Raw genomic sequence first — 12,888 nt, forward strand, 5'->3', positions numbered from 1 at the left:
AAACAAAAACATAACAAAAGTGAAATAAAAAACCTTAAAGGTTAAATGTAATTCATAAAAAGTTGCAATGTTGACTAATAAAACAAAGCTGTTTTTTTTCTTTCAAACTCTCATTGCTCAAAACATAATATTGAATCAAAATCAATGTTATTATGAATTATAAACCTATCCATGATTCTGATTACTTCACATCAAATATTCCACTTAGAAAAATATTTATGGTGGAAGATTTTGCAAATTTGGTAAATAAATAACCCAAAAATGTATATTTACCGTATTTTTCGGAGTATAAGTCGCTCCGGAGTATAAGTTGCACCGGCCGAAAATGCATAATAAAGAAGGAAAAAAACATATAAGTTGCACTGGAGTATAAGTCACATTTTTTGGGGAAATTTATTTGGTAAAACCCAACACGAAGAATAGACATTTGAAAGGTACGTTATACGACTCATAAATAACCAACTGAGAACGTGCCTGGTATGTTAACGTAACATACAAACCCCATTTCCATATGAGTTGGGAAATTGTGTTGGATGTAAATATAAACGGAATACAATGATTTGCAAATCCTTGTCAACCCATATTCAACTACAAAGACAAGACATGGTTCTTTTCCTCATTGGTCCGGAGGACACGACGTCCACAGTTTCCAAAAAAAAATTGAAATGTGGACTCGTCAGACCACAGAACACTTTTCCACTTTGTATCAGTCCATCTTAGATGAGCTCAGGCCCAGCGAAGCCGACGGCGTGGTGTTGTTGAGAAATGGTTTTCACCTTGCATAAGAGAGTTTTAACTTACACTTACAGATGTAGCGACCAACTGTAGTTACTGACAGTGGGTTTCTGAAGTGTTCCTGAGCCCATGCGATGATATCCTTTACACACTGATGTCGCTTGTTGATGCAGTACAGCCTGAGGGATCGAAGGTCACAGGCTTAGCAGCTTACGTGGAGTGATTTCTCCAGATTCTCTGAACCCTTTGATGATATTACGGACCATAGATGGTGAAATCCCTAAATTCCTTGCAATAGATGGTTGAGAAAGGTTTTTCTTAAACTGTTCAACAATTTGCTCACACATTTGTTGACAAAGTGGTGACCCTCGCTCCATCCTTGTTTGTGAATGACTGAGCATTTCATGGTATCTACTTTTATACCCAATCATGGCACCCACCTGTTCCCAATTTGCCTGTTCACCTGCGGGATGTTCCAAATAAATGTTTGATGAGCATTCCTCAACTTTATCAGTATTTATTGCCACCTTTCCCAACTTCTTTGTCACGTGTTGCTGGCATCAAATTCTAAAGTTAATGATTATTTGCAAAAAAAAAAACGTTTATCAGTTTGAACAAACAATCTGTCACTCCTAATCGCTAAATCCAATTAAATCTTATACGTCTAGTCTCTTACGTGAATGAGCTAAATAATATTATTTGATATTTTACGGTAATGTGTTAATAATTTCACACATAAATCGCTCCTGAGTATAAGTGGCACCCCCGGCCAAACTATGAGAAAAACTGCGACTTATAGTCCGAAAAATACGGTAGTTGTTTTCTTACTGTACCGAAAATGAACCGAACCGTGACCTCTAAACCGAGGTACGTACCGAACCGAAATTTTTGTGTACTGTTACACCCCTAACATACATACCGCGTATGTATGTGTATATATATATATATTATATATATATATATATATATATATATATATATATATATATATATATATATATATATATATATATATATATATATATACACAGTCATGGTCAAAAGTTTACATACACTTGTAAAGAACATAATGTTCCAAGTTTCCAAATATTTCTACAACTCTTATTTTTTTGTGATGGAGTGATTGGAGCACATACTTGTTGGTCACAAAAACATTCATGAAGTTTGGTTCTTTTATGAATTTATTATGGGTCTACTGTGTGACCAAATCTGCTGGGTCAAAAGTATACATACAGCAATGTTAATATTTGGTGACATGTCCCTTGGCAAGTTTCACTGCAATAAGGCGCTTTTGGTAGCCATCCACAAGCTTCTGGCAAGCTTCTGGTTGAATTTTTGAACACTCCTCTTGACAAAATTGGTGCAGTTGAGCTAAATTTGTTCGTTTTCTCACATGGACTTGTTTCTTCAGCATTGTCCACATATTTAAGTCAGGACTTTGGGAAGCCCATTATAAAACCTTAATTCTAGCCTGATTTAGCCATTCCTTTACCACTTTTAACGTGTGTTTGGGGTCATTGTCCTGTTGGAACACCCAACTGCGCCCAAGACCCAACCTTCCCACTTCCGATGAGTGGGTCTATTCAGGTCTATTTGTATACAAAAGGCGCACCGGATTATAAGGCGTATTAAAGGGATTGTATTATGTTTTTTTGTCTATATTAAAACACTTCCTTGTATAACATGTACAGATGATTCTTTGGTCAAAATGTTGCTTAGATTATGTTTACAGACCATCTTCAAGCTGCTTTCTGGCCGTCTCTTCAGAATGCGCTGTTTTGTGGGAGGTCGTATTTACGTGACTCCATTTTGACAGCGTCTTCGCCCCGCCATCTTTGTTGTACCGGTAGTTTTTAGCGTTTCTATAGCGAATCTACTGACAGATATAAGTTAGAACTGTATGTTACTTAATATTAGAAGTGGCAACAGCAGAGGATGAATGCCCCACAACAAGAGGATGGAGAAAAAAAAGGAGCTTATTAACTACATCAACAAACTACAATGGCGGACCCGCACTAAGCACTTTAAATAAACTTTTACTATATATGGATAATCAGCTGATGTCAGGCGTTATTCTGCAGTCCATTTGTATCTATTATGTGTGACTGCCATCTACTGGTCACACTTATCATTATACCATGTACAAAATAAAATTGCTTCGAGGTCCGTAAGAACAACCAGAATGAATACGTACATTAGGCACACCGGGTTATAGTGTGCACTGTCGATTTTTGAGAAAATTAAAGGATTTTAAGTGCGCTTTATTGTGCGAAAAATACGATAATTGCTTAAAAAATAATATTAAAGCTTAGGCATAGCAAGGCCAAGCCCACACACAGCCTTGTAGAAAAGTGACCAAGGGTCAAGCTCATTATATCAAAGCTCTGCTGATGAAGCTAAAAGAAATTTGGCCTGTGACTGGAAACGCATATCTCCACCACAAACATCCAGGAGTGCTGTTGACAAGCTTGATGGATATTGTAGAAATAAGGAGTCCCACATGACTCTGGGTTTCATTCTAATTTGGTGTAGTTTTCTGCTTACTGGGCTGTTCTAAAATATTGCATCATTAATATGATGAAGTTTCACTTTTTGTAATGTTAGGTGGGCATAGTTGAAGAGTTTATGCTAATGCCATACTGTGTCTGGATTGCAGGCATCGATTCCTTTGAACATATGAGAACAAGATGTGTTACTGTGTATCAGTGTCACTGCAATTTATCTTGCACATTTAAATAAATCGCATTACAAAATACTTTACATAGTATAGTGTGATGTTTTATTTGGCCTCTGCCTGCCACATCCATGGAACATACATCTACATACAAAAGATACAGTGGTACCTCTGTTCTTGTTAGTAAACTGTTCTGAAAGGTCCAAAGAAAATCGAATTGTGGGAAAAACTAATCAATTTTTTCTGTAAGAAATAGTTAAATCTAATTAATATGTTCCAGACATCCAAAACATATTATGGAAAATAAATAAAGTTTTACATGCAGAAAACAATGTGAAATACATACACATGAGGAATGGAATTATGAAGTGATCATTTAATTTTACTTTTATACAGTCGTGGTCAAAAGTTTACATACACTTGTGAAGGACATAGTGTCATGGCTGTCTTGAGTTTCCAATAATTTGTAAAACTCTTATTTTTTGTGATAGAGTGATTAGAGCACATAGTTGTTGGTCACAAAAAAAATTCATGAAGTTTGGTTCTTTTATGAATTTATAATGGGTCTACTGAAAATGTGACCAAATTTGCGGGTCAAAAGTATACATACAGCAACATACATTATCAATTTTGGTGATGTTGAAAAGTTACAATCGAATCAATGTAGCTTCATGGCATGGCCTCTTAACTTCATGTAAGTGATTATGATTGACGACGCCTGTTGACTTCTCTGAGCCCATTTAAATAGGGCTCATGTGATGCAGTCATTAGACTCGGTTACAAACGCGACAATGGGAAAGTCAAAGGAACTCAGCACAAATCTGAAAAAACGAGTCATTGACTTGAACAAGTCAGTAAAGTCACTTAAAGCCATTTCAAAGCAGCTTAAGGTCCCAAGAGCAACTGTGCAGACAATTTTTCGTAAGTATAAAGTACATGGCACAGTTTTGTCACTGCCACGATCAGGAAGAAAACGCAAGCTATCACCTGCTGCTGAGAGAAAATTGGTCAGGATGATCAAAAGACAACCGAGAAACACCAAAAAGCAGGTCTGCAATGAAAAGGAAGCTGCTGGGACACAGGTGTCCGTGTCCACAGTTAAGCGTGTTTTGCATCGCCGTGGACTGAGAGGCTACCATGCAAAAAGGAAGCCCTTGCTCCAGAAGCGACACTTTAAGGCTCGTCTAAAGTTTGCTGCTGATCACATGGACAAAGATAAGACCTTCTGGGGGAAACGTTCTGTGGTGAGATGAAACAAAAATTGAGCTGTTTGGCCACAATACCCAGCAATATGTTTGGAGGAGAAAAGGTGAGGCCTTTAATCCCACAAACACCACGCCTACCATCAAGCATGGTGGTGGTAGTATTGTGCTCTGGGCCTGTTTTGCTGCCAATGGAAGTGGTGCTTTACAGAGAGTAAATGGGACAATGAAAAAGGAGGATTACCTCCAAATTCTTCAGGACAACCTAAAATCATCAGCCCGGAGGTTGGGTCTTGGGCGCAGTTGGGTGTTCAGGCTACAATTAAGGTTTTAGAATGGCCTTCCCAAAGTCCTAACTTAAACTCCATTGAGAACATGTGGACAATGCTGAAGAAACAAGTCCATGTCAGAAAACCAACAAACTTTGCTGAACTGCACCAATTTTGTCAAGTGGAGTGGTCAAAAAATCAACCATAAGCTTGCCAGAAGCTTGTGGATGGCTACCAAAAGCGCCTTATTGCAGTGAAACTTGCCAAGGGACATGTAACCAAATATTAACATTGCTGTATGTATACTTTTGATCCAGCAGATTTGGTCACATTTTCAGTAGATCCATAATAAATTCATAAAAGAACCAAACTTTATGAATGTTTTTTGTGACAAACAAGTATGTGCTCCAATCACTTTATCACAAAAAAATAAGAGCTGTAGAAATTGGAAACTCAAGACAGCCATGACATTATGTTCTTTACAAGCGTATGTAAACTTTTGACCACGACTGTATATATTGATGACTTGTTGACGAAGATGGTAAGGATGGAAGGAACGGAAGACACACACAAACACCACTTTTGATGTTATTGTCTATTTCGCACAATTGACCGTGATGCATGTGCATATAATTTTTCAAAAGAGATACATCCATCCATCCATCCATCCATTTTCTACCGCTTGTCCCTTTCTGGGTCGCGAGGGCACAGGGGGGGATCCCAGCTGCATTCGGGCGGAAGGCGTGGTACACCCTAGACAATTAAACTTTATACATACATTTAGATACAAATCCTTGTGTTATAATTAGTTATCAGCAATGTTCCCTCTATTTTTTCATGTGTGTGAGCAAACACACAAACTCCCTGAGCATTCAGTGTAGCACATGTGAGCAACATCAGACGTGCACAATGTGGCCACACCAGCGTCACACCTGTCCCAAACCTGACATCATAACAATTTAAAATGTTTTATTATAATAATCAAATGACAGCAGTCATTTTTTTATGAGATTATTTTCTGATATAAGTGATTTGCCCCTCTTACAATGACAATAACAAAAAAACATGTTTTTCATGACCTATGTGCTAGTATTGTATGTCTGGCTGCGGGTCCTGCCTTTAAAAGAAATGTTACCCCTTTCAGAGATAACATTTACCGTATTTTTCGGACTATAAGTCGCAGTTTTTTTCATAGTTTGGCCAGGAGTGCGACTTACACTCAGGAGCGACTATATGTGAAATTATTAACACATTACCGTAAAATATCAAATAATATTATTTAACTCATTCACGTAAGAGACTAGACGTATAAGATTTCATGGGATTTAGCGATTAGGAGTGACAGATTGTTTGGTAAACGTATATAGCATGTTCTATATGTTATAGTTATTTGAATGACTCTTACCATAATATGTTACGTTAACATACCAGGCACGTTCTCAGTGGGTTATTTATGCGTCATATAACGTACACTTATTCAGCCTGTTGTTCACTATTCTTTATTTATTTTAAATTGCCTTTCAAATGTCTATTCTTGGTGTTGGGTTTTATCAAATGAATTTCCCCCAAAAAAGCGACTTATACTCCAGTGCGACTTATATATGTTTTTTTCCTTCTTTATTATGCATTTTTGGCAGGTGCGACTTATACTCCGGTGCGACTTATACTCCGAAAAATACGGTAGTTCCTGTAACTTTCTGTCTGTAAAATACTTCTTTTTATTAGCATTTATGAAATCTAGTGACAATATTTCATGAATAATATCCTCTGATTTGCATTCTTAATAAATGGCAGTAAAATAAGCACACATCTGATTGTGGAGTCAGAGTATTACAACCTGGCATTTACACATTGTGTGGCGTTGGGGTTGTCCGACTTTTTGTGTGGCCATAAACGCAGCACTGGCTAAGTGCCATGAGTGCTTGTGTTGGTGCAGGTGAGAGAGCGAGCGGCTTCTGTTGAAACGACGGATGATAACGTTGGTTTAAGCCTGGTTTGTATGGCAGAAAATTGCCAGTTTTTATAGATAAAAAGTTTTTTTTACTCATGTTTTTGGTGTGGTTACAAACAGTTTTGCTCAATAAAGTGATTGATGGAATTCCTGTCTGTAAAGTGTCTCGACAGACGATAATTGAACTGTGTTGACAAAGATTGTTTTATTCATTGGGGCCACTCTTGTTGTCACCTGTCTCTCTCAGAGTTGCATTGCAAAATCATACAGAATAAATTGTAATGTGTTTATTTTGTTTAAAGTTCAGATGGGATTTTTGATTTCCTGCGCGGCATTAATTTGCTGTGCGCAGAGGACGCGTGAGCGGTGCGCAATTGCGCCGGCGCGCACCTTAGAGGGAACGTTGGTTATCAGTATCAACAGTTAGCTTTTTCCTTGTTACATTATGCATTCTTGATCTATTTTTCCATTTTTGCTGTTTATTGTATTTCTACAATGTGTCTCTTGCCGACAAAAAACTAACACTGTGGCGCAAATGGCTTCTGGACACAATTTGGGCAACCCTGGTGTATTTATTTCAAAGAGGCAAACTGTTACCAAACAACGAAAGATTGTCTCCGAGCTCTGTCTTAGCATTATCACTAGTTAATGATAGTCAAAGGCTGGTCTGCACGCTTGTGGAGGTGCCCTGGATGTCTGGATCTCTGCTCCCGTAGTGAATACCTTTTTTGACCTTTTACTTTTGATTACCCTGCTTTTACCAGCATTTATATTCCTGCATGCGTATGCCACGTGTTGATAAAAGTAATACATTATCCTACTTATCTTGTGTTTCCTCAAACCAAATTGTCATGTCCCCATTTTGTTCCGTTGGAGTTTAGCTGCATCCAATATTGTAAATGCTTGACAAAACCGTCTCACGTAAAATGCTGTGTACAAATAAACATGGAAGTATTTATTTTATAAACGTCAGAGAAACAAGATGGGATAACATGAAAACTTCAGACAGCAGTCTCGGTTAAGTCGCTCAGCAGATGGGATTAGAGGAGCTGGTCGACACAGTACGGTATTTCCAAGAATGACCACAAGTGTACATCCATCAAAATGACTCTGTTGAAAAAATACTCCAAAACATAGTGGATAAGGAACAAGTTATTACATTTTAGGGTTGATCTGAACCAGGCTGCAGGCCTTTTTTTCTGTTGGGAGATGGAGTCTGTCTGTGCTTTTTTTAGTCTCTTAATTATGTGTATCTTAGTATACTATATTAATATATTAGTTTCTTTGTAATTCTACCGTTCACTGTCAATTTTCTGTTGTGATTGTGTCTGCGGGCAGACAGTATAACCGCCTGCGAAACCTGCTGAAAGACCCCCGACATGACTGTGTGCTGTTTGCAAATGAATTTCAAGAATTTTCCTACTGCCAGCGAGAGAAGGGGGAAAGTCAAGAAAAGTGGCTGACCAGGTGAGTTTTAATGGTACTGTCAAAACACTTAAAGTACCCAACATTATATTGTAGTCAGACTGTTGTCTGATTAAAAAAAACTCAACTCAAAATAATCACTTAATATCCAGCCAGCATTATCTGCAGTCGACATTTGTGAACATGCATAACAGGCAAATGTTTACGAAATGTGCTACTATGGTTATGCCCACATTGCAAAGGTTATTATTATTATTATTATTATTATTATCATTATTATTTTAAATAATAGTCTCTCAGGAACTAACTGCACACTAAATTGCATCACATTTCATTCTATTTCAATTTTATTTAAGATAACCCCTTGATATGTAGCATCTCGTTCTCAAGGGGGTCCCACACAAATACAGAAAAACCTAAAACATACAGTTGTGCTCATAAGTTTACATACCCTGGGAGAATTTATGATTTCTTGGCCATTCTTCAGATAATATAAATAGAAACACAAAAACCTTTCTTCCACTCATACTTAATGGTTGTGTGAAGCTATTTATTGGCAAAGATCAGCAAAGATTTCAGCCACAACTGCCAGGAAAATTGTTTGAGATGCAAAGAAAAATCCACAATTAACTTCAGCTGAATACAGGACTCTCTGAAAAATTGTGGCGTGGCTGTTCAAGATGCACAATAAGGAGGCACTTGATGAAAAATGAGCTGCATGGTCGAGTCGCCAGAAGAAAGCCATCACTCCAAATTACTTTGTTCCAGAAGTTTTGAGGCTTGTCTGTGCTGTTTGGCGTAATGTAAGCGGGATACTTTGTGACATTTGCGCAGAAATGGCTTTCTTCTTGCGACTCGACCATAAAACAAAAACAACAACAACAAAAATTAACAAATATTGATCTTTTTAACACAATGCATACACTGCAATCCATTTCAGGGAAAATACATTTTGATTTTAAGATGAAAAAAGAAGTAATGGACTTTGAAGGGGGACTGCACTTTGTTTTGTAATTCTGCCTATTGTTCACAATCATCATGAGGGACAAGAACATGCGTCTTTTTTTAGGATTTTAAAGATGATAAAAAAAATGCTTGGAAGATGCAAATCCGTTGTAACCTTCAAAGCCCTCGAAGACAACTTCAAAACCCTCCATCAATGTTTTACATACACACTGCAAGTCTATATATAATGTAGTGACAGACACGTTCATAACATAATGGAATATGTTCAATATTTACCGTATTTTGATCATTTTAATCAATGCTGGGACTGATTTCTACCGTGCATTGATTTCTGTTTCCATAGCGTATGAGTCACACTCATGATACCGCAGGACGCCATGCATGTTATTACAACTACAATACATACGCTGTCTGGCTAGCTGTGTACAAACAAAAATATGAAATGTGGGCTAATACTTTACAGATACTGTACTATGATTGTTCATGTGTTTCAGTCAGTACAGATTGGTGTCTTATTGCGTTTCGTGTTGTTGTTGAAGCTAGCTTATCTCTTGCCGTAGTTAGCTTTTACAGCTTATACAGAAGCCCGGTGATGTGTTACTACGATAGAAAAATAATTCCTCAGCGTTCGCTCTTACAATAACAATGTCGTTACAGCTTGGTTATTATACATGTTACGGAACGTAAATTAAGTATTGGTGAGGATTTTTTAATGCATTTTTAAAGTGATTTAGAGGTAGAATTGATTTCTCCCATCAGCTGGATTGCTAGCCATCTAGAACGAGCCTATTTTTACATGTTAGACTGAAGAAAAAAAAACATTTTGTCTCCTTGTCTCTCATAATGATTTTTATCGATAGGCAAAATTCCAAAAAACTGCAGTTCTGCTTTAAAGAAGCAGAAAGATCATTCAAATCAGATGTGGCAGATCATTTAAATCAGATGTGGCTTTGAACTTGATTGACCTATGGCCTATTTCTTTATCAATTTTAGTGACTGCAGAAAAGGGATTAATCAAATGTCTAAGAGAATAGGGAGCTGTATGCTGAACCAACAGCTGTTTTAAGTATGGTGGAACATTTATGTAGATACATTTAAAAAGCAACAAGACCCAGTGAAAGTGGTGCCTCGATTTACAATTAAGCCAATTGAGAGCCTCGTACATGACACAATGGTGAGTTTTGAATTGGCAATTTAGGACACATCTGCATAAGGAGTTATATAAAATGTTGAGAGGTTTGAGGATAGGGTTAGTAGTCTTTTGGTAAACAACATCAGCATAATCTGCAGTAATATGTAAGTAATAATGCAATTATTCTTTTTCTAACTAGAAATAAAAAAAACAACGGGTTTATCTGTAGATTAGAGTCATACAGCCATACATTTTCTTACAAATAAAATCAATATTTATACGATGTGTAGACAGAGAAAGATTAAATAAATCAGCCAAAAGATACATCAGTATGTGAGCAGCAAGTTTCACAAATTTACGGTAGCTTCTAGACCAAGACTAATCAACTGGCGGCCCGGGGGCTAAATGCGGCCCGGGAATTACTTCATACCAACCCTCTGCATCCCCTCATTTTAGCATTTATTGATTTAGTTTTACATCTGTTCCAAAAAGTCAATATTTGTTCCAAGAAGACTGCCGTATATTCTTCCCTATATTCTATATATAGAATATTCTTTATATTTTTGTGGGTTGCTTGGATGAGCAATATTTTACTCTTGCCATATTACCCTCCTTTATATTGTGTTTGTCTGTGTAGGTGTGTGCACGCTGCAGCAGTGTGGTACTATAACCACCTAGCTGGTATGATGGATGTAGTGATGATTACAGAGGACCAGGATGCCATTGCTCTGTACGGCAATCTCTACTCTGGAGTGTACGTCATCTCTGTCCAGGTAGGTGTCAAGTAAAATAAATATGTCAAATACGTTAGGCACATTTGGGATGCCAGTAATTGTTGTATTCAATTGCTTCACAACCTCTGATACTGCAGGAGTAATGTCTAATTGTACTATTTTAATCTTCATGCTACTCTGCGATTGTTATCATATAATAAGTGCAGTTAAAATTTGCAATATTTTGAACAGAAGCAGTGTTGTTTTGTTATTGGACTGTGCTCGTCACAGATTGTCTATAACAAACACATATTCAAACATAAGGTGTCCAAATCAGCACTTGGCACCAGGACACCCTAGGCCAGGGGTCGGCAACCCGCGGCTCCGGAGCCGCATGCGGCTCTTTGATCACTCTGATGAGGCTCAGCAGCTTACTTGCTGAACCCCCCAATTTTCCCGTGAGACTTCTGGATTTCAGTGCCTCTTGCAGAAAACTCCCGGGATTAATATTCACAGATTTTCACCCTTACAGCTATAATAAGGGCGTGCCATGATGGTACAACATTTGGCGCTCTCTATAATCTGTATTAACAGCTGCCAGCCCAACACTTGTTATACAATATACATCTTCTGCTTGCACACGTATGTGACAGCAAGGCATACTTTGTCAACAGCCACACAGGTTACACTGACTTTGACCATATAAAACAACTTTAACACTCTTACTAATAATGCGCCACACTTTGAACCAAAACCAAACAAGAATATAATGTATCCCGGAAGAGTTAGGGCTGCATGGGATTCTGGGTATTTGTCCTGTTGTGTTACTGTGCAGATGTTCTCCCGAAATGTGTTTGTCATTCTTGTTTGGTGTGGGTTCACAGTGTGGCGCATTATTAGTAAGAGTGTTATAGTTGTTTTTTTTATACCGCCACCGTCAGTGTAACATGTGTGGTTGTTGACCAAGTATGCCTTGCTGTCACCTATGTGAGCAAGCGGAAACACCATACAACGTGTAGCTGATCAGGTACGCTGGTTGTAGTGGGTGCTATATGCTTTACCATCACGGCACGCATGACGCTGACAAGCGCCATTCATTTAAAACCCGCGTGCCGCATCAGCTTTCAAATTCCACATAAAGGTGTGGGCAGCGTGTCTGAGACCCCTGGTTTACACAAAGCAAAAAGAAAACTTTGTATGCAGTGTTATTTCATTTAAAATTTAAAAACATTTTTGCGGCTCCCATTGTTTTCTATAATTAGCGAAACTGGTCAAAATGGCTCTTTGACTGGTAAAGGTTGCCGACCCCTGCCCTAGGCCATAGTTCCATGATCAACTTTGTGGTTGTATCATCAGATTTGTGGTCACATGTTTTGGACACTCGGGTGAAGAGAGGGGCGGAGCTTTCAACCGATCACCACCTGATGGTAAGTTGGCTCCGATGGTGGTGGAGGATGCCGAACAGGTCTGGCAGGCCCAAACGCATAGTAGGGGGCTGCTGGAAACGTCTGGCAGAGTCTCCCGTCAAAGAGAGTTTTAATCCCCACCTTCGGAAGAACTTTGAACATGTTACGAGGGAGGCGCTGGCATTGAGTCCGAGTGGACCATGTTCTGTACCTCTATTGTCAAGGCAGCTGATGGGAGCTGCGGCCGCAAAGGCGGTTGGTGCCTACCGTGGTGGTAATCCCAGAACCGGATGGTTGACACCAGCGGTGAGGAATAACATCAAGCTTAAGATGGAGTCGTATCGGGTCGTTTTGGCTCATGGGACAGTTACTGACAGGCCAAGCGGTGTGTGGCTTTGGCAGTTGCAGAGGCAAA

General features: G+C 38.5%; 1 protein-coding gene across 1 annotated transcript in view; it reads left to right on the top strand.

The window, feature by feature from the left end:
- Positions 1-12,888, top strand: part of dis3l (DIS3 like exosome 3'-5' exoribonuclease) — a 74,860-nt gene that overhangs the window by 14,518 nt on the left and 47,454 nt on the right. Inside the window, exons 3-4 of the mRNA XM_061975175.1 lie at positions 8,170-8,298; positions 10,992-11,127. Of these exons, the coding sequence (XP_061831159.1) occupies positions 8,170-8,298; positions 10,992-11,127 (265 nt within the window). The remainder of the gene's footprint in view (positions 1-8,169; positions 8,299-10,991; positions 11,128-12,888) is intronic.

The sequence above is a fragment of the Nerophis lumbriciformis genome, linkage group LG15 (genome assembly GCF_033978685.3).
Source record: "Nerophis lumbriciformis linkage group LG15, RoL_Nlum_v2.1, whole genome shotgun sequence".
Taxonomy (NCBI): domain Eukaryota; kingdom Metazoa; phylum Chordata; class Actinopteri; order Syngnathiformes; family Syngnathidae; genus Nerophis; species Nerophis lumbriciformis.